Source organism: Frieseomelitta varia, unplaced genomic scaffold (assembly GCF_011392965.1).
Source record: "Frieseomelitta varia isolate USP_RPSP 00005682 unplaced genomic scaffold, Fvar_1.2 scaffold_582, whole genome shotgun sequence".
Classification (NCBI taxonomy): domain Eukaryota; kingdom Metazoa; phylum Arthropoda; class Insecta; order Hymenoptera; family Apidae; genus Frieseomelitta; species Frieseomelitta varia.
The window spans coordinates 469,893-493,032 of record NW_025110348.1 but is presented as its reverse complement, the minus strand read 5'-3'; the positions used below and the strand labels follow the sequence as shown (position 1 = coordinate 493,032).

Below are 23,140 nucleotides of genomic sequence, written 5' to 3'. Positions count from 1 at the left end.
CTGAGAATAAATTTCTGCTGAATTTACTTCGTCATTTATAATTACTGGGCCAGGTCCCCCGACTTTTTGATCTACTTGCCTATATTTATCTCTCGCTTACATTGATCACTTCGCAAGAATTACGTTTCTCTTTCTCTTGGAAACTGCAAGAAAGTCCGAGAGACTATTTTTGAGTAAACTGCGAATTTTTTCGTTTATGCATTCTCAAGCTACCAACAATAAGGAACTGGAAGAAAGAGAAACTTGTTGTCGAAATTGATTACTCAACTGATACTTAACTTTGGACGTGCAGATACGTCGTGTAGATTGTTGAATCGGAAATCAGCCTGGGAAAAATTAGTGAACAACGCCGGGGAGAATCGAGGTGGCGAGAGAGCCGAGCGAAAGAAAGCAGAAAAGGGTTGAAACCGTAAGACCCTCCCGTAGAAAGTGTGTTTGTACCGTCGTTCGGTGCAGTTTTTTTTCTTTCTTGCCACCAAGCCGCGCGCAAAGAAGCTTAGAGAGGAGGAAACGAAAGAATGGCGGTGGTGAACGGTGTTCGAGCGCGATTCGAAGGATTCGGTAATTGTGAAATATTTATATTGCATGAGGGGGATGTTTGTTCTCGAGAGGGCGGCGATAATCCCGCCGACGGTGCCGCTCGTTGAAATTTCCGTAGGCGACCGAGCGGAGCGCGAACGCAAATATTTGGAGCGCGACGCGCTTCAAACTCCTAATTCGTGCGGCTGCTTTTTCACCAGCCCGTCACCGAAAGGTTCGACGGAAAGAAGCGCAACGGAACGTTTCGCGCGACGCTCTCGTGCATTCGACTCGTCGGGTTCGCGCGGAAAAGGGAGGTTGCCAAGTGGAGGGACGATCGTCTGTTAAAAGCGAGGATTTTTCACCGGCTTATCTCTCGAGACTACTTTTCCTGTGAAGAAAGAGTGGTAATTGCTGGTTTGTCACTAATGTCTGCACGTGTGCGTACGAAGAACACAAAAGAAGATCGTTTACAAAATCAAGAATAGCAAAATAAATAGTCTGTTAGATTCAGAGAACTACCGGCGATTAAAACGTAAAATTTCCATCGAAGAGTGAAAAAAAAGTAAAGGACTTTATAATACAATAAAATACACAAGCTTTTACTTATAAAAATACACTTTCACATTCGTAAAATATCCAACAAAAATTATCCAAGAAATTAGTCGTTTACGAATCAATAAAATTTTACAATCGAACAAACGAAAAATCATTTCTGAAAATGATCAATACGCGATTGATCTCGGTTAAATGGAGGGACAGTAACACAGTTTAATGCACGTTTTGATAACGTGCGATTGATCCAGCGATCTCTCAAATCTCCCGTCACGGACTCTTGGCTCTTTGAACGCTTTCGAATCTCACCTTCTGCGGCCCTTGTAAACGTTCAAGTGAAAAGACAGCTCGATCGAACGCTTCGTTCAAAAATTCATTCCCGGCGAGGAATAAGTGTTAAGATTGTGGAATGCCATCGACAGAGGGACGGGATAACAATTAAAAAACGCGCGGCCTCGCGCGCAACCGGAATGAAAATGGATGGAAAGGCGAGTGAAATCGGATGAAGCGGAGCAAAGGTGAAAAAGGATCGGCGGTAGGGGAGAGGTTGGGAAGGGGTTGGCCTCGTGAAGAAAGACATAAGGGTGTTCTTTGGAGGGTGCCGGTGGAGCTCTAGCTCGGTTGGCGGTGGAGTTTGAATAATGCAGACTTGCAAGCCTGCTTAAAAGTGATCGGTCGAACCCCCTCACCCTCGTTTCACCCCTTCGCGGCTCCCTTTAGAATCCTACTTCCAGTTCGTCTAAGAGCACGAACTAAGATTGATTTTAGATTGGGTGGGAATTGGGAATAGCTGCCCCGTTACTCTCTGGCAACACGCTTTCCTCTCTCTCTCTCTCTCTCTCGTTCTCCGACCTCTTTCTCGCAACCCTTCCGTCGATGCTTTTATCTCTCGGTTCTGCTTGATTTTATTAAAGTCGCCTAGAGTCGACCTCGGGTATAGGCTTGTATGCATATAAATTAGCGGAATGCTTTGAAGAGCGACCGCGAATGCGTGAAGTCATTTCGCCGCGCGGAGATATCAGCTCCGGGCAAGAGGCGGAGAGTTTAAACGGGTCCTCTCTATCGCGTTCGGGCACTGCTTGAAATTCACCGGAATTTGGATTACGTCTAACGGCGACGTTTCGGCCGAGACTGCCTCGGGCTAACCACACTCGCCATAGTTTGGTTTAACGTTACATCGTTGGATCCTGGGGATATTAAGAATTTGCCCCCGAATTTTTGGGAACAGGTGTGCCAATAGAGTGCGAGGACTCGCTTCAACCCCTTGCGGTTTTGGTCTTCGATTTTCTTTCATTATAATTTCCCTTAGCTGCATCGAATGTAAATTGCCCTTTCTCGGAATTTTGTTTTCACCATTGGAGGAAAATTGAAGGAGATTTAAAATTGTAGGATTTTCGTTGAGATACTTTCAACCTTCTATTGAGGTCTTCGTTCTATTCTTTTCAATTTTAATTTCTATGAAGCCATTAATAATCCCACGGAAATCTCAAGACAGGAATTTTATAAATTTTTGAAGCGAGAGAAATCGATCACAAATACCTTCGGGAATTCCTGGAAGGAAATCATTCGAACAAATTGAAAGTCTATTTGAAATCATTTTGTACGTATCAATTTTGCACGTATTGGAAAACAAAATAGCTGCGCAGATAGGCTATCTCGCTCTCTGAATTTTCGAACAAAACACGCGCTGAATGCGAGCGGAATCCGAAAAAGATTGATTTTAACCACTGCGAGTTAACCCATTAACCCAGATGTATCTATCGTCAATCAACGGCAACAAAAATTCAATGAACACGTTCGATTCGTACGTCAAACAGACGTTCGAAATTCGAAAAAAAAGTCGTCGACGAAAATTCGGCCGTGTTTCGATTGAAACAGATATCCTTCGAAATCTCCTCGCGCAGTTCACGCGCGATTCCTCTTTGAAATTTCCATCTCGCGCCGCTTAGAAACTCGAAGGAACGGGTTTTCACTCGAGTTTCTCGTTATGAAATCGTTATTATCAGTAGTAGTCGCGCGAGGCAATAGAAACATAGGGTGCTTCCTATATAAATAACAACCGAGCGTATTTAACACGCGGAGCGGCATGCATATGCAAAATCGTCGAACACTAAGAGAGACATGGAACCGAGCGGGCGCGCGATTGTACGCGACCGCGATGACTCGTATGCATAAATACTCGCGGAATCGTGGCAAACAGACTCGAGAACTGTGTGACCAGGCCCGATATACGAGCGCAATATGCAACGAGGGCCGATATTTGCCAGTCGTTTCGCGAAGGAATCGCGTTTGCTCGCGCAGCTTTCGGAAAGTTGCCCATTAATTGTCGAATTAACGCGGTCGAGGTGGTGTCGAGCGCAAGACTCTGGATGCATCGTCGGTCGAAATCGTCCGAAACTTGGCCAAAAACTTGTTGAGGAACACGTGTTTGGGGGGGGGGGGGAGAAAGATCAAATGAATAATTGACGACAAGGATCAAAAGTGGGGAGGGAGCGGGGGAAGTTAAATTTCAATTAGCTAAATGGTATTATGGAAGTTGAAGTAGTTTGGAGTTTAAACGCCAAGTACGGGAATAGGAGACGTTCCCTTTATTTATGGTAATGTTTCTTTCTCGGAATTAACAAGGGAACGCGTAATTATGTAGAAACATCGCTGGATAGTTATATTTGTGAGAAGAATCGCGAGTTTAATTACAAAAAGCTGGTTAGGAATCCCCTTTGTGCAAAGTACGTATTGTACGAGAGAAAGCCCTTTTCCGATAAAGTAGGATTTCCCTCGATATTATTCGGCCGAGGAGTTGAAACAGCGAACTATATCGAGTATCAAAAGGCTTTTAGCAGAGAAGGAATGCAATTTTTGTATCGTTTACAACTTTTATAGGTCAGTTTATAGTGTAATTGGTGCGCAACATAAAACACGCACGTAACAGGGATAAGGATTTCACTCGACAGACAGTCATTCGCTTACAAGTATCAAAAAATCATCAAGAAAAACGATGCATATATCCAATACTTTCAAATTTTTTTCTAAATTTCGCTGTGAATTTTCCAAACGATTCGATACAATCCAGAAGCTGAAATAATTTATTCCAGCGCTTATAACATTTTCACCGCATCCTGCGTGTAGTTCCAACGTTACGTAAATATTCGAATATTGACATTTGATATATATCTAAAACTTCTCACTTTTTAATTCTCCAGTGACTCGTATAAATATGAAATAGTAAATATAACGCAATGAAATTTGTTAACGTTTTCCAATACTTGAGTGTGAACAACAGACGTCCCGACATTCGTGTCTGACGATTCACGTCCTTTTCCACTGAAAAACATATCGCCCCTTTATATTTCTGTACCGACATCGTTCACCGTTTCAACCCTTCAATTCCAGAGACAGACATCTCCAGTTAAATCAACGAGAAAAAGAGAGAGAGAGAGAGAGAGACAGAGAGAGGAAAAAAAACAATCGCGCTTATCGCGACTCGCCTATAAAGAATCTAGGAAAATCGGGTGACATTTTCTGCGAGCCGGGCTTTCGTCGTCGTTAAATCTTCCAACCGACGATCGGATCGTGTTCGATTTATAGGATCGATCGGAGCCTGCCCGGGGTCCACGAGGCCCGGGGACAGCGAGAGCGATTCTTATCTGACACGCACGCGTCGCTATCACCTCTCCAGCTGTGAATCTCGTCGCAAATTGGCAACGAAAAGAGGAGCGTTGAGTGGCGGACAGAGACGGATACAGGGACGGACAGCACGGGGATACCCGCCGGGAGAAAGAGGAAAACGGGGAGAGGAAGATGGAAATAAACGAGCGGAGAGGACAGGCCAATAGGCCGATAGGCGATCTCTCATTCCGCAATGCGGGCTTTCGCACCGCCCTATATATGTACGGCATCATGCTAGCCACTTTGCTTCCCGCCGTGTATTGCACGCCGTACCATACCCCGTTCCCATACCCCGTAGGACCGATGATCGTCCGTACAAATCTCGCCGAAACGATCCAACTCCTGGACACTCGCCATGGATCTCGCCATCGATCGAAATTCTCCGGCGTTTCTACTGGGAAACCGGGCACAATTCGAGAGGAAATCGACTTGTTGGTAGTTTCTTCCTCTCCGGCGGTTGTACCGGAACGAACACAGTGGAAACACGGCGGTTGCGAATTATTTTTTGGCCGATCGGAAGCGCGGAGAACGCTTCTACCTGGGCGTTTTGTTGTTTCTCCTTTTATTGACTCTTTCGCTACGAGCTGTCCACGTATATATTTTATGGGAATAATCACTTTAGCCATCAAGACTGGAATATTCGTACGATAAGAAGTTACTGTAATAGAAAAATCTTTCGTAATCTATTGCAATTCGGGAAAGACCGGTTTTCGTTTGAAAAATTAATGTTTGCTTAGGAAAAAGAAAAACGTTCTGCGTCCTTGTCAAAATGTTACCAGGTAATTCAAAAAAGATTCCATTTTAAAACGGATGACAGATTCAGAGAGGGATTCGATCAATGTGTATACTTTCGGTATGGCGTCGTGACGAAAGGGTTAAGAGTGCTTTATAATTTCATGAATTTATACAGATTTATATAACGAGACAAAAGCTAGTTAACTTTTCGTCTTGGACCTTATATTGCTCTGGTATGAAAGGAAAGAATATTCCTCGTGAACGATGGATCGCGTAATAATGATAATAAGAGGATTGGGAGAGGAGGGGGCAAGAATTAACACGTGCGTTTACAGGTGACAGTCATTTACCGGGGTATTTAGCTAACAAATAGGACGTTAGCGACTCATCTCTGGCTCGTTCGTCTTCAATAACCGTAAAACCGCGCTCGATTGCTCAAAGGAGGAGAAATTTCCCGTCCGAGATAGCAGATTAGACTCGCATTGCGCGAAGTGAAATTACTTCGGGCAGGGGAAACGAGAAGGAAAAAATTTTCTTTCCCCGTTGCTGTTGCCTCGTAACAACGGGCGGAACGTCAGAGTTCATCCGTTAAATAATCTTAAATTCATCTTCAAATTCAAACTGCTCAAACGACGCGCAAGTTCCGTGTAAAAGAAAAAAGTAAAATGAAATAAAAAGGAAAAGGGAGAAGCAAAAAGAGGGCGTGAGAGGGAAAGAGGGAAGAAAACACACGAAAGTACGAGGGTAGAAGGAAAGGGAATAAAAAATGAGACCGTGGGACCGCCACTTCTTTAATCAACGATTCAAACAGCGAACAAGCCCGCGAACTTTTAACAAATGAGCGCGCTCCGGAGCTTGTTCCGCGCTTTTTTAATGAACCAACTCCGCGAATGTTAACGCGCCACGTATCCGCGACTGCTGTCACCGCGTCGCCTCGTTGCACCAGCGCGCGACAAACTTTGCGGCCGCTCGCTCGGACGAAATAACGTCGCGCCCGACGTACAGCTCGAGTGCGAAGATAAACGAGGCGACCGTTTTTCGAGAGGGAAGCCGTATCGTCCGCGCTGCGACGTCCGGGTCGATGCTTCAATTACAATTTCCTACGAAAAACCGAACTCGTGTTCGCGAAAATTCAACGATGAGGCAAAACGCGCATCGACGAGGGTTGGGAGTGGTAGGGGGGTGGAGGAGGGGGGAGGGGCAGCTAAAAGAAAAAAAAAAATTCTGTTAAAAATGTCCGTCGTATTTTTGCCCGAGATATTCCCGTGGTGTCCCTCGTCAATTACGCGCGTGTGTCCTTCGAAGATAAATCGAGGCAGGATTGCTCCAACGTTGATTCCTTCCGCTGAGATTGACACACAGTCGCGTGATGGACAGGGGGAGAGAAAAGTATTTTGGAGAGATTTTTTTTTTTGTACGTGAAGTTTTTCTTTTTTTTTTTTTTTAAGCATTTCGCTCTCGTATTATCCGTTTCGTTTGCGACTCGTGACGATTTACTATCTGCGTGTATCGATCGATCGCGCGGTGGATGGAAGAATGAAAACAGAGTGGAAAAGAATGGGTCAATTAGCGGGAGAATGAAGAGGAGCTAGACCAAGCTCGGCCACTCAAATTTGCACCATTATAATTTACTCGAGCGTGAAATTATCGCCCATTACGCTTGATCGCCGTATTCGCGTCCAGGATTAAACGCGTCGGGGGAGGAGGGGGGGGGGGCAATGTAATCAACCCTACGTGCCACCGGCAAACAAGCGGAAAAATTTGTTACGGTACGGATTAAACAGGCGAGAAGCTTTGGTTTTTCGTGAAATTCAGCTTCTGACTGATTGCGAGACCGATTCGTGGAAACTTTGGTCCACAAGCGGTCCGCTCGATTACTTCTTTATCGCCGTCTGTCATTCTTCTCTTTCTTCTTAATTTCTTTCACCGTAACTTTCCTCAGTTTGCCGAATTATTTTTTCATGAAATTTCAGCCCTTCGATCTTTCCTTTCTTCGGACACTCGGGGTTTTTTTTTCTTTTGTCCTCTTTTCCTTGATGATGTGTCCTCCTTTCCCGTCGATCCGGCGCTAAGAGCGGCAGCAGAATAAAAAGGATTAATTGCCGGTCTCCTGCCTCCTCTTTCTCTTCTCGGCCGAAAGTCGATACAACAGCTCATTATCGGGTAGCTCGGCTAAAGAGAGCGAACGATCGATGGAAAAGAAGGTATTCCATAATTTTTTTTCGGCCCCTGCTGGCCACGAACCGCGTGTTAACGATTTCTACGTGCATTTAGCGGTCGGTGAATTTTAATAGACGTCGCCGACCGATATACGATTAATTAACGACAAGTTTCTTTGATCAATCACCGAAGGCAATATCTGAAATTATCCGCAGTGTCTCCATTCTTCGCGAATCGTTCTACGAACTGTCGAATTAACACGCCCACAGTTACGCGTAATAAAATTTGTCACCTATATTTTTTGCCAAAGTTGGCGCGAGAAATTTCAAACGACCTTTTATTTGTTTCTTCGTGGCACACGCAGAAACGTGTACGTGCGCGCGTAGGTTCGAGTTTCGTAGTTCTGAAAGAGTGGCATGGAGTGGAAATTGCAGGAGGAACGCGGCGTGCAGGGCATGTGTGCGCCAGGCGTTCCTCAAAAATTGAAAACCGCCCGGCCCGAAACAATTGAGGGCAATAACTAAACGAACTTCGTTACGAAGGGGAAAGGATGAACGGGCTTGTATTTGTTAAGCTCGCCGCGATCGGGAAACGTGACGCGAGTATTTTCTATTTCGGAGCGGTGAACAAGTGGAAAAGCTAACAATATGTTCCGTAGGAATTCTATCTAACGTGACATAAAACGGGAACGAGGCGTCGATGTTAAATCGCCGATATTTTCCCCGCCCAGCCACTACTCGCAGCTACTTTTTCCAGTCAAATATATACATTTCTGTGTATTTTTAAGAAGAAGAATAACCTCTTGGCGCTGGAATGACGTGCAAAATTGCAATATTTTCTCAGTTTTAACAAGGCAAAACAAATAATAAATTTGTTACTTTTCAATAATTTTCCATCCAGTGATATCATACCGACGAATTCGAAAAGGAAGCGACGTATTATTGTATATACGATTTGGTCACTCGTTACGGTCCGCAAATTCAGTTGCTAGCGCATGCGGCCAACACGTTGGGCCAGACTATTTTCCGCAGATTCTTAAAGCGGTGATCGCCAATGCGAAATATCCAGAACAGAAATTCAGCTGAACGAGCCTCGAGCCGACTGGTAAAAGTGAATTTTCGAAATCCGCTCGGTTCGGCCCGCCGAACGTGCCGAGCATTTCGCAACAGGGGCACCGAAATTTTTATCACGTCTCGCACTGAGGTGAACTTATTGCTCCGAGAGGGATATCGATGTGTAAGCCAACTCCTGTCGGCCCGTTCCGCGGACGAGATTTTTCTGTTTCCACGCCGCGCGGAAACGCTAAATACTTTGATGTATCGGTGTTCTTACCGGTGCCACTTTTATCGGCAAGCTCTCTCTCTCTCTCTCTCTCTCTCTCTGCACGCGATTCTCGACACACACGCGATACGACCGATCGAACGTTCGCCATTTCTCATCGTGTTTCCTTTGAATAAAGCGAGCTGCGTCATTGATTTTATTATTGAAATCAAACGTACAACGAGCACACGCTCGATGAAGAATCATCCGTGTTTTAGAACCACCCACGATTAGCGCGTAAAATTTTCATCAGAGACATCGGAGTCCAAAAAGTACAGGAACTTTGTATACAAGCTTTTATTTGTGTATACTACGAAAAATTTAATTATTTAAATCTTTAAAAAAAGGACACCGCACGACTAAAATGTCTAACAGAAATTAGAAATTGGTTATATTGACCACTTTGCTAGTTCTAATGTTAAATCGTCAGACAATTTCGCGAGACAAGAGTCAAGAAATTCCAACGTTTCGTCACTTGAGCCTAATGTTCAAAGTTCGATAAAGTGGCAGAAAAACACCGTACAAGTTTCAGAGGAACGAGAGTCTTTAATCGTTGCGAAAAGGAGAGACTTCGATCTTTAAGATTGTCATGGATCTTGTCATGAAAAAAATTTGTCAATGATTTTAGAGACACTGGAACTTTTACAATCTCCGAGAACGAAAATTGTTCTCTTAGTGTAGAAAACATCTTCGAAAAAAGTGAACAGTAGAATAAAGTTTCTTTCACGAAGTTGTAACGATTTGAAGTCGACAAGCGAGTGAGAATATGTTTTGTCATTCATTGAATTTTTATTTACGTGGTAAAGGAATTCGACGAATTACATTCTTCTAATTCAGGAATTCTTAAATACATTTGCACGCTATTCCTAATTCTAGTACATTGTATCTTCTTTACGAAAGATATATTTGCATTACTATCTTATTAAGAATCGACCTTACGTTATCGTAACATTTCATTCGCAGTTCAGTCAATTTCATTACGTTTCAATTTCACTTCAATTAATTTATATTGTTGAATTCTATTTTTTTTTAATATCGGAGATTGGAAAGAACTGATTTAATATTTTCGATTCACGTAAATTCTATTATTTCACGAAGATTCAAGAGGTTGTAATATTTTTAACGTTATAATGACTTATATTATTGCTCGGTTCTTAATGAGTTAATAATTAATAATCAAGAAGTACCGAATGAACCGTACACCGCGTGAAAACGGGAGAATTTGAAGAAAACTAATTGTCGATCGTTCCTTTAATAGATCTATCCCTAAAAACGGAGCAATTGAATTGACGCGCTACTTAAAAAGAAAAAAACATTGGATTATCTGTATTTGAAGATTCCATTAAAGTCTCGCGACTTTAATTCAAAGGCTTGAACAAAAGCCTTCGTCCGTCATATGTCATTCATGTTTATCACGATTCGTTCGGGATAAAAGCAGCAATTTCTTGGATTAAACGCAGTCTTCGCAGCGATCAACCGGAATAAAATTCACGCGTCGAAGGGTTTTTTTTGGTTCGTAAATCGCGAGCATAGGCAAGAAATATTTAACAAACGGGAACAGCTGGCGGAGCGAGGAGATTTGTCGTTGCGCGGATTAATCGTCCAACAATTTCACGAGGGCTGATTTAATTACCCATCGAATATTTCCGTGCATACTGGCGGCGTTTAATCGAATTCATTCGCTCGCGACGGATCCTCCAATTTCGTTAAAAGTAACACAGGCGAAAATAGGGAACACGATACCGGGCGAAATACGATCCGCGATTAATTCGACGCGCCGTATAATTGAACGTCGGATTTTTCGCGTGAAATGATAAACACGCGTGCCGTTTTTTAAATTTCGTCTTTAATTCGCGTACACCGGTAAGCATTCAATTTTTATGGCGATAGACACAGAGATATTACAACGTAAATGTATATAATAAACAATATACAAAGCACAGATCTACGTAAAATAGTGAATGAATGAAATACATAAAATGAAGGTTAAAACGAATGGTGAATAAACTGACCAAAAATTTATTTTTTCACGTTACGATGTTAACGGATGCAATATTTTTTTTTTGATGTTATAAATAATAAGTTTCGATGTACTATATTGCTTGCTTCTGCTTCACTCGTCCACGTAATTGTTCCGTCATCATGTTTTTGTGAAAATGGTACAATGTATTAAAATCGAAATCGACTGGTCTGTAAAACAGCAGACTGCAAGAAGCATTTGCGGTCACTGCAGAAATCCACCACTCGAAAAATACAGGCGATTCGGTGGACACTAGACACATAACGATTGACAGCACCGATTTAAATTCAGCCCAAAAACAAACATGTCCGCTCGCCACCAATAATAATAACAATGAACTGAATTTTGCCAGATTCGCGTTTCGCGAGAACGGCCGTTTCATTTGTACAAATTTAATCACGAGTTTGACAAATTGTTTCCTCGCGAAAGCGAAAGAATACCAACGGAATTATTCTGTTCTCTTTTTTTTTCTGTTTTCAGAGCGTCGCGTGGGGCGAATGGTCACCATGGTCCAAATGGTCCAGTTGCTCGAGGTAATTTCCAACGCTTTAAATTCAATCGAATACATTAATCAGTATGTAATTGCTTATTTTTGGAAACGTGTGATTTAATTATAAAATTCACGGATGAATCGGTTTGCAATGATTCTCTAGTTAACTTTGACAGAGTGTAACGACACGGTTAAATGAAACTCTCTCAAAAATTAATATGATTTAATATTGAATTTAAACACGTGCATGCCATTTGTTTTGATAAAACATTTACGTAAACGTCCCGACAAATTGATCAATCTACTGTTTCACGAATTTGTTTCACCAACTCATCGTACGTAAATAATTGTCCGTGACGACAATCACATCTGACCCCGTTATTTGGTCATTACTCATTCGTTGTGAAACTGAATCCGAATGACGTGATTCGAGTTTTCCCATTACGATCGCTGTTAGATAACATTTTCTTGAACATGTCGCAGACTGCGTTACGTGTTTGCTTATATTAACCTTTAAAGAGCACGGTTTTATCAAATGTTTATTGTTAAACGTAAAGCTAAAGAACAGTTTCATCATTCACTGTCGTGACTCAGTTTCTGCTTACGGAAATACTGTAATCGTTGTGTGTCATTTATGTAACTACGTCGATCGATAAAAAAAAAACGGACTTATACTCGTGATATTTACCGAAACAAACAAATCTTCATTGCGTTTATATTTACGAGAATATGAATCTGCCCGATTAACTTTCCAAATACGTGACAACGACAATTATAACAGTCGCGATGATACAAAGATAATTATTCCAAAGTGTTTTAATGGATGGAACAAATTTCTTGGCATTTCGAAGGAAATTTTTTCTTTTTTCTTTTTGTAAAAAAAGGCTTTACATCGTCCTTTGATTTATTCTGACAGAGGTACAACCTCTGGTTACAAACGTGCCCCAATTTGTAGCGAGAACGTAACGTAACTGTCGAAAATGGTGTCGTTCGGTATGGCAAAGTGGTTCAGTATCGCGAGACAGAACGGATCGAAGGAGCGAGTATCGCGTCGCAGCGCCAACACGCTGCTGGAATGTTAAACGTTTCAGAACTCATTTCGACAACGGTGGAGTTCCGGTGGCGGCTGTCGGAGTGGCTAGCTCGTTTTTCAGCCGACCAGAAACGGCCCAGACTGCGCTAGCAAATAATTTATGACGCTTACCACTGGTGAACTGCGCTCGCCCTCCCGGAGAAGCTTATTGTATGATGTACGGTGCCGTACATTCGACGCGGCCAGCCATCTAAACCTTCGTTCGTGTTCCCTCCCTCAATATAGCTATTAAAATTTTTAAAATCGATGGCGATGGGAAAAACAAAATCACCGCCCGGTTTTTATTTTTACCACCTTGCCAAGTGATATTGATATAATATTCATCTCCAGTTGATACTTTTTAGCTCCAATTAGCTCAGTTACATCTTCGTGGAAACTCGACAGATAAGATAGAATTATATCCAACTGTAGAATATGTGCTTCAAGGTTCTAGAAATAGTACGTGTATTGGAGAAATATTCAGAGAATTCCGCTGTGTGATATTTTATGGGATTTAAAATATCGCGTGCCAAAGTGCATGATTGAAACAGAAATAACGTGACGGTGGATAAAATGAAAACCGAAGTGAAAGTTCTCTTAAATTTAATTAATTTGAACGCATTATTTATATCTCGAAATCGCCGGAGTGAAATAGACCGAAACTTTATTCAATCGGAACGGCACCAAATCTCGTCGAATGAATTTTCATTTTGCCAGTCCGGTATTAAAGGCAGGAACGTATCAGACTAAGACTGGTGGACGTTTATAAAGTATTATTTTTCACGCTTGACAGCGAAAAAAGAAACTATTACAGTAATGAAAAAAAAAAAAAAAAAAAAAGAAAAAAAAAGTAAAGAAAACGAAATGAAAACGTAGAAGCTACGCAAGTTCACCTGCAATATTCAAATAACTCGGGCAGATTTGTTTGAGATACTCTGGACCTCCAATTTTCTTTCGTTAATTAGTAATTAAATAGAAAGTGGACGATTAAGAAGCAGGAAGGGGGATACTTGTGAAAGTAGTTCCTCGAAACGTTTCGTTGTCGCGAAAATTAAAGATCACCCCCGTTCGTTTAATCAACGTTTCCTCGTTTACGCGTGTTCCTTCTTACACACACACACACACACACACACACACCCGTAGCTTTCAAGTTTTAAAGCGCGGCCACGTTTGAAACAAATTTCAAGTAATGACGTCAAGACTGCTATCGAGCTACCGACCCGTGTGTACCGAAAGCGCAAGTGCCACTTAAATTCTCGAAACGAGCCATTCGCGATCAAGGAAACCGTATGATTTCCCTCGTTGCTTCGAATTTACCGGTTACGCGTCCTAATTTCGCGCTGTATTTTTTTCCTTTTCTCTTTTATATATATATATATATATATATATAAACATGGAAATTGTACGAATGAAACACAAAGCATACAGTAATATATACCTTGAATATACGCCGAATACATTTTTCTCTGAACTAGAATACAATATTCTCTCATTTTTCTGGCTCGTCTGATCTCAATTAATGTTGTCCTCCTCGACTTTTCCATCACGTTCAAAGTCTCGGATGTCTATAAATGGAACGTATTAAAACCAAATGTTTCAATTGAGAATATGAAAACCAGAGCTATGTCTATTTCAATATCTATTGAAATATAATGTTCTTTCGAGTCAGATAGATCCAAAGAAGATCTATTGTCCTCGCAAAAACTCAAGTAACGCAGCAAAGAATGTAGAAACTCTGAGTCCTCCCCACGTGTTTATATAAAAATGATATTTTCGCGAACGGGGAGAATCGACGTCAAAAATTGCGTCTACGTCCCTTGTTAATCCATTACTATCTTGTTTCTTTTCTTCTTTTCTTTCTTTTTTTTTTTTAATTATGCTCGCTCTACTTCGCAGGAGTTGCGGTGGCGGGATTTCACGACAGCAGAGGCGCTGCAGAAGGAAACCGTGCAAAGGTAGATCGTGGAGCACGAAATACAAGATCTGCAATCCTGAGGTGAGTCATTCAGCGAGAGCATCTTTCTTGTTACCTCTCCGAACAAGAACGCTTGCGAACGTCAGACGTTTTCATCATCCGTGGATGATTCTCTTACCATTTCGCCATTTCTTCATTTTCGTTTCTTAAATCTCTCTCGTCGACAGATCAAATTGATCCAAAATTATTATACGTCGTCGAACAACGAAAAGATAAGCCATCAGACGTGTGACGATTGCATAAAGTTATTAGATGACAATACCCGTCGAATATTTAACGTACGTGGTAGTATAAATTAAATTGTTTTCCTCTCTCGGTATAATGTATAATTCTGTTTAAACGCACACGTGCTTCTTTTCAATTACATTTCAAAAGGAGGATATTTACGACTGTCAAAAGTTATCGTTATCTCTAAACATCCAACTTTATAATCTAATTAATTCACTTATCAATGTAATTTTTACTAATTAATGTTCGAAAAGAAATCTACAGTCATCTCCAAACAGTTCTCTCGCAGTTGGGAGAATACCCTTACAAAATTATAAAATGCAAAATTGTGTCCAACAAGGTAGCATCGAACGTCCAGCGTATTAATCTGAATTCACTTATCCCCCCGATCAATATAATTTTGTTCCAATTAGCGTTCGGAAAAGAAACCTGCGATCGTCGAAACTTCTCATCATCCTCAAACAGCCCTCCCCTCCTTCGACCCTCGAGAAAGCAGAAATCAATGAGAAACTTGCGAAGCAAACCGATATTGAAAGAACAACTGTAGAAAGCTATTGCGCCGAAACAGATAACAGTATCCGTCGAACATTCGGCGTTACTAGCCTAAATTCAATTATTCCCGAAAGCGGCCGCCTTATCAATATAATTCTATTCAAGCGACTTGCCGCTGTAAGACGGAGAGTGCAGCGTATAGGAAACGAGCAGGGGTAGATAGAAGCTGCGATGCTGCGGAGCCGGTTGTACGCCTTCTCTCTCTCTCTGTCTCTCTCTCTCTCTCTCTCTCTCTCTCTCTCTCTCTCTTTCGTTTATCGCGAATGAAGCACAAGGAACGAGAAGCAAGTTGTCACGCGAATAGAAACGGGACAAACGAGAACGACCGAGTGATTCTCTCCTTCTCTCTCTCTTTCTCTCTCTCTCTCTCTCTCCTTCTCTCTCTCTCCTCTCTCTGTCTGCTGTTCGAGCCCCAGTAACACGTACATCCACGTGATTATAACGGCACCGGGGCTCCGGGTCTGAGTAACTGGAGGAAATTTGCGGTTCGCGCAAACAACGAAACGAAGTTAACTCCGTCGTTTAACTGGCAACTTTTGAAGCTGCCTCGCAGTATTCCACCGCGATACTCCGCGCCGCCCACGATTCCCTCCCCGCGCCCGTACACCTCCGTAACCCACGGTTCCCGGTCCCGGTTTACGTAGGCGCTGGAAAACGGGATTTACCTCTCGCCAACCGTGTCTTCCCTAGCCCTTTCGAGAAACTTCGCGATAAATCGATTAGGCGGGCAACTTTTTATCGGGTTCTCTTTGACGCGTCAATGTGATTCTCGAGTGGGAGCCGGAAGTTGCCGCGTCGAGCTACGTATACTAAACTACATACTACGAAACGCGTAGATATTATAGAATCACGTGTTCTCTTTTCGATACACGTGTAATACCGCGTAAAGGAATTAACCCTTTGCGTTGTCAACTGACTCGCGGACCATAACGAGTGACCAAATCATATTATACGATAATTCGTCGTTTTCTTTTTTTTTGAACTCGTCGATGTAATGTCACTAGATAGAAATTATCAAGAAGTAATAAACTTGTCATTTGTTTTGCCTGGGTTACATTTAAATATACTCGAAACTGAGGAACTGTTACAATTGGGGAGAAAAAATTCCATCGCAAGAGATTAAAGACCACGTAAGAAATACATGAAACAGAGCTTTGTGTATGCGTTGAAAATGACACGCGTTGAGATGCAATTTCATTTATTTATTTATTAAAATCCCATATGTGTAATTAACCGCAGAAATTTATTCCGTGCATCTCTAACCAATCCTGCGTTGTCCAATATCGAGTCAAACTTATGAAAATGTGTTACGCAGATCCATCTACTTTTATAACATACGTTCCTTAAAACGTCGAAATCAAGAGGAAATAAAGGTCAAAGTATCATCCCCGACGTTTCAAAAATATAATCGTACCGAACGAGTCATCACCCGGCGATCGATCGCGGCGCTCTCAATCCGCACACAACGGCGAACAACAATTTCCATCGGTGTCACGAGCACGCGTGTGCCGTCCGCGAAAGTTAGACTCGTCATTGTCAAGCGGATGCTCGACAAGCGGATTCGTACGTCAAAGAAAGGGGACTCCTCGTAATTAATCGTCCGTCCCGTTATTACGGGCCTTATATCAACAGCGGCCAGCCAGAAATTACACGAATTATCAATTCAAATTCGACGCGTGACGGTCAGCTGCGGCTGTCACGTATGACCGTGTTCCGAGGCTGCAAGTGCATTGAATACGTGCGCGCTGTGCAGCAGCACCCGGCCATACCCCGGGGGGGATGCACGGATGCAGCTGACCCGACCCACATTCCGAATCTGGGACGAGTTTCGACCCCACGTCCACACGAACACACGTGGCCCGTTCTTCTCCCATTGATATCTGCCAACTCGATATTCCGTCGAATTTACCCGGGCCATTTTCTTTTTTCTCCCCCTTTCTTCCATATTTTCTGTCCCGCTCTGTTCTCTTTCTTTCTCTCGCTCTATTTCTCTCACTTTGTTTTTTTTCAATCTGTCCCTCTTCCTCGACCGAAGGATTGCTTATTGTCTCGATCTCACGCCGCTCTGTCTGTGCGCTGGGCCTGTGTGTCCACGTCGAGAAACACGATTTTCCCGAGGAAAAAGGAGAGAGAAAAAAAACGGAAATAGAGAGAGAAAGAGAAACGATGAAGAGAAATGAAAGAGGATGAAAGAAGGATGGGTGACGAACGAACCGCAGAGAAGTTGCGCCGCTGAGGATCGTAAATTCAAGGCTGAAAATCGATGCGCTCTCTCTCCACCCCTCGTGCTGTCTCTTTGTGATGCTTGTGAAAGTATCCGGTTTTCGTCCCGACGATATTTCCCCATCCCGTAGCCGACTCCCGCCAATGTTCGATACTTCTGATTAATTTTGACGTTTCGTCGTGTCTCTCTTCGTTTTTTTTTTTTTTTTTTTTTTTTTATTCCTCGTTTAGTTTGTTGCTTCTGTTCCGCGAGGAGGAAGAGGGTGGATTGTTGTTTGGAGAGGTGTTCTTGGTTTGCGGTCTCGTTCACCGTGTTCCGAGCGTTCCACGGCGAAGCACGGATCGGTAGTTTGCGTTGAAGAGAACTTGTTAATTTGTTCGGGAGTTGATTGTTTAGGAATAAATACGGCGCGCGGGCGATAGAATTTCTTATCGAGGCGGGTGGGGAAGGGAGGAGATTGCCGTTGATTATTCGCGAAGCGAGCGGTCCGATCGTTTCGTACGTTTCGTTGTTCGTGATTCCTGTTCGTCGCGGATCGATCGACTCTATGAATATTGCGAAACGAAACGAAGCACTCAGTGCCTGTGGAATGGTAATTACCGCAGATTGATGGGTAATCGGTCACTTCCGATGCACATCGCCACTCGATATTCTCTCTCTCTCTCTCTCTCTCTCTCTCTCTCTCTCTCTCTCTCTCGTTCCACCTTCGAAACGTCTGTACACTCGCCGGCGGCAATTTATTTCTTTAAATTCCTCGACAGCCTCGAGTGCCTCCGACCATGAGAACTCGCCACTCCGCGATATTGTCACGCTCGTTGAGAAAAGGAGTGAAGTAATTGTTCGCTAGTCTGCGGAATAATCTCGAACCATTACCAACAATAATTTAAAAAAGAACGGCAGATGATTGCACGACGTCTTCGTCTGCGAAATAATTGAATCGATAACGATGAGACTGAAATTTGCTCGAGGATTCAATCTCACTGATAAAAAAAAAAAAAGAAATACTATCTATTGCTAATTGCAAGGTGTGACACTCGTATTAGAGAAATGGAGGTGTAAGGGGATGAAGTTTAAAATGCAAACGTTGAAATCTCTAAAACTTTTGTTAATTCTAATATTAAAAATACAATTGAAAAGCATCAAATCGTCAGACTTCTTCGTACTTTATCTTTCTGCTAGATTAATATCAATAAACATCTGATTTCGGAATTAAAATTATCCTGATCGTAGCACGGATCTTACGATAAATAGAGAAGAAGAAAATTCATACATTTTTGTGGAGTAGCTTGCTTGCCAGAAAATATATCACATATATTTCGTCTTTGTCACTCTAAAAATCGTCCATTTATAATATTAAAATATTCCCTGAACTGAAAAGAATGTACTGTCTACTTCTTTCTATATTGTCAATTACTGTCAGTTGTCAAATGAAGCTGCAGTGGATATTTCTGAAAAGAAGACAACGAACAGTAGATAGAAGAACGGAAACTTGTGACGTTTCATTACATTAGAAGGGGTGAAAGTTCAAGCAGAGATTGTAGAAGAACGGAAGTAAAAAATTTCATTTTCAGAGAAATGAAAATCGCATTGCGAATATTTTGCGTACTGCGAGGACTGAACAGCCCATACTGTGTTCGAGTTTCTCGTCGAACAAAGTATCGTACCAAGTATCGTACGAATTTCGCGATCGTTGAAATTCGGTCGATGGGTTAAACGCGTTCGGAATGATCGCCGACTCGATTTTCGATGGCAATCTTCGCCCCTGTTTCACGTACGGGTCTCGCGTGGTCGTGGCATAAAATTGCATCTGCAATCTCTTTCTGTCGCGTGCTTTTTGGCCCCGAGGCGATGAAGCGGAGAGTAAGCAACGCGCTTGGTAGTCGTCGACGTCTTGTGACCGACGTGACATTTTACCCAAGGGTCGAACGGTAACGTCGCAGCGGCGACGCCATTCCTGCGAGGCTGCAGTCGAGAGAGAGCCTGCACTCGACGTTCGTAAATGCACCGCCGACAAAGCTATCGATAGCAACCCTTCACAAAGGCAACGTCGATCTTGCCTAACCCTCCCCTCACACCTACCCCTGCCACCCTTTTTCCGTGGCTACGGCCGCCGCATACGTAACGCGTAATATCTCTTTCATTTAACCGGCCCGAAACCGGCTTTATTGGGGCTTTGTTGCAACGAACGATTCTCTTTCACACGCTTCGCCTCGCTTGGCCGACAGAGACAGAAAGAGAGAGAGAAAGAGAGAGAGAGACCCTTGTAAACGTGCTGTCCATTACGCTCGCGGAATAGAGAAACCAAACGGGGAAAGAGAAGTCGAAGCGGAAGCTTGTGACGAGAAAAGAGGAGGATGAAAGAAAGAGGAAGAAGGGGGGGGGGATGGGAGGGATTCTGTGAGCATGAAGGCAGGGAGAAAGGGAGTGAACTTGCGATCTGGAGGAATTCTGGCGTGAGCGTGAAATTTGCCTGGAGGGTGAAACGCAACGATCACTGGAATCGACTGGATGCTGGAGTTAATTTAAAGAAATCGCTGCTCCGTAAGGTTCGCGGGTGGAATTCGTTGTTCAAAATTGTTCGAAAAGCCGAGGAACGTACAGATAGAAGCGATGAAATGAAACGAGACGGAATGAATGGCTTTCAAAGTGTTAGAATGTCATTTCTTTTCCTTTTCTTTCTATTTCTTGACGAACGAAGACACCTAGAGATTTGAACGACATCTCGAAATTAATCACTTGGAAGCGTGCAGCAATTCTCAAGTCTTATACATGAATTCATTCGCCTCGTCGCAACGTTAATTGCACTCTAAATTAGATTCTCGCTACCTTTCTACTGGCTGCGGAGCAAACACCAAGTCGGGGACGTTTGCTCGTCGTGAGAAACTGTGGCAAAAATTGCGCGAAACGATCGAAAATAATGATCTTGGTAATGTTATAAGTTGGTAATACACCAAGGAATAGAAGGAAGCGAAAAAACCGACTCCTTAGCCAAAGAAGCAACAACAGACCGAACAAACGAAACCAACGTCCCAAGCTTCAACCACCAAAGCGGAAAGAGAAGAATGGAACAGAATTTGGACTACGACAAATAGAACCAAAATACACGACATAGCACACCATTTCTACCAAAAAATAACCTAAACAACAATATAAGCAGAAAAGAAAGGATAGCTATGACTAGACTTCGAATCGGACACTTCAAGATCACACACGAATATCTCCTAAGCAAAACAGAACCACCTTTCTGCAACATCTGCAACCAACAAATCACCACCCAACACCTGCTACATGAATGCAGAAAATACCGAAACCTAAGAAGTAAATACGGATTAAACCAAAACACCTCTCTAACCTGCCAGAAACAACAACAACAAAAAAAAACGTTATCAACTACCTAGGAGACCCAACTACTATACCAGATATAAAAAGAAAATTCCTTTAGCATGTCGCTAAAGATACGACCTCGTAGTCGATGCGACTCTAAACCCCATATAAAAAGAAAGTTGATAATAATAATAACCAGAAGTTTCTAATATTCTAGTGATGCCATTTTCACTTCTCGTTGCGTAAATTTCTTACAGAAACGCGAGATCAGTAACCTCTTTCGATCTGCAAACTGTTCACGTAGATGAAGTATTCAACGTTTCCAAAAACCACGCTCGGAAAGCGGCCAGACTCCGCCATATCTCATTGAAAAATTACGCGTTGGCAACTTTGAACGATTCGTCACACCGTGCATCGAAACATCTGAAACTTCCCTGGACTGTCCTTGCAGATCGGTCAACATTTGGTGTTGGGTGTTCATTTCGTGGAGACGCTTTCGACGCTTAGATCGTTCGAGAGTCTCGTCACGTTGTTCGGAATGACATCGATCGCGCACGACGTCCCTCGTCCGGTCTGATGGATAATTTTCTCCGGCTGGTAAGTGCTCTCGTTCGCTACCGAGCTTTTTATGACATCACATCCAATCTGGCCCACACGATTGACTCACGCACGCCCGCGAGAAAATACTTGCTTCAACTACCAGCGAGTGTTAAGCTCGACGATAAATCCGACGATGACGACGAACGTCACGACCCGAACGTGTCATCATCGAATGAAATCGCCCCGTGGCGATTTTTGTCCATAGACGAAGGATCAACTGCGGTATACTGTTCTCTATTTACGAGGATCTTGCCATGGATTACATTTGGATGATCGTCTTGATCGACGAGGGAATCGAAGATAGATCCTACAACTTTTTATCGTGCAATTTATTTTCGCCCGCGGTGAGAAGAATTGGGCTCTTTAACTTAATGGAGAATCGAGGATCGTTCTAAAGAGACTGTTTATAAAGAGTTCGTTATGAAGAGACTGACAAAAATTTATTTTCAGTCGTGGAAGATAATTTTGAAAATTGACCCAGGGTAAAAACTTGTTTTACCTCGGTGAATATTGCAATCAACACTTTGAGTCCTTTATATACTTTTGCGTGTTCGAATTTCTCGCAAATGTATAGAAAAAAATGAATAATGTGTAATGTAATAATAAAACAACATGATATAGTAAGGAAATGATATTTACGTAAGAAAATAAAAATTCTGACAATAATTTTATAAAAATTCACTAATATTGTTATACGATCTTTGTCGATAAAAATACTTCGACATACATACATAGTGAATATTTATACTTTATTATTTGCATCGTTCTGCAAAATAACGAAAGAATTTACCGACATATCTATACGAAAAAATTTCAATCGTACTGCACGAAGAGATTTGGTTTTCGACAGTCGATTCAACCGCGATGCCAAATGATAACAGCAGGTCAATTTGTCTGGCGTGATATAAGGTACGATTGTCAGGTGGATCGAATTAAGCGTAATTGACACATCCCTGCAGCAGCGTGCAATCCCGACAGTTGTGCATCGTTACGCATCACACCGTTGCTTCGCATCGCACCGTTGCTTTGTCCAAATAAATTTATTATAATCGTGTCACTTTTTAAAAATTCGTGCCAGAGGCATGAAACGATACAAACAAGCCGGTATTACTTCCTTCTTCTTTTTGTTTTCTTTTTTTTTTTTTATTATTAAAAATTAAAGTAAAAGTTCTGGACTACAGTTTCGAATCAATAAAAATGAGAAATGTAATAACATTAAGAGTGATTTTCAGGTTTAAAGTGTTATTAATTTCACATCGAAATTGTATCGACCCAAGAAAGTGTTACTATTGTCATTGATGTTAATAACGATATAGTATTGAATAATTAGGTTAAATTAACACCGACTGTTTCACATCAAAATATTTCTTTATTCGTCAAGTGACAAAAAAAGTCATAAAATGGTCAGAGACGGATTTATACATATACTTGTCGTGTGGTGTTCAAGCGGGTACGGTGCGATGGAGCGTTGATGACGAAAATCGACGGGGATTGCGTGTACCCTTTTATTTTTCGGTGAACAAACAACGAGCGGAAGAAAGAAATCTGGTAATATTTGAACGCGAGTTAAGCTCGAGATCAAAGTGATAAGGAAATAAATTTATCGTCCAAGTGGAGAATAAAACGCGAGATTACGCCCCGGGGGTTTATCGTCGACTTTGCAGATCGAAAGATTTACGAAGCTGGTAGCGAAAAAAAAA

General features: G+C 42.3%; 1 protein-coding gene across 3 annotated transcripts in view; it reads left to right on the top strand.

Moving 5' to 3' along the window:
- Positions 1-23,140, top strand: part of LOC122534280 (protein madd-4-like) — a 233,200-nt gene that overhangs the window by 147,901 nt on the left and 62,159 nt on the right. For 2 of the 3 annotated variants that reach the window (XM_043664776.1, XM_043664774.1), the window contains exons 4-5: positions 11,456-11,508; positions 14,434-14,533. In XM_043664776.1, the coding sequence (XP_043520711.1) occupies positions 11,456-11,508; positions 14,434-14,533 (153 nt within the window). The remainder of the gene's footprint in view (positions 1-11,455; positions 11,509-14,433; positions 14,534-23,140) is intronic. The other variant, XM_043664775.1, reaches the window with a different exon arrangement.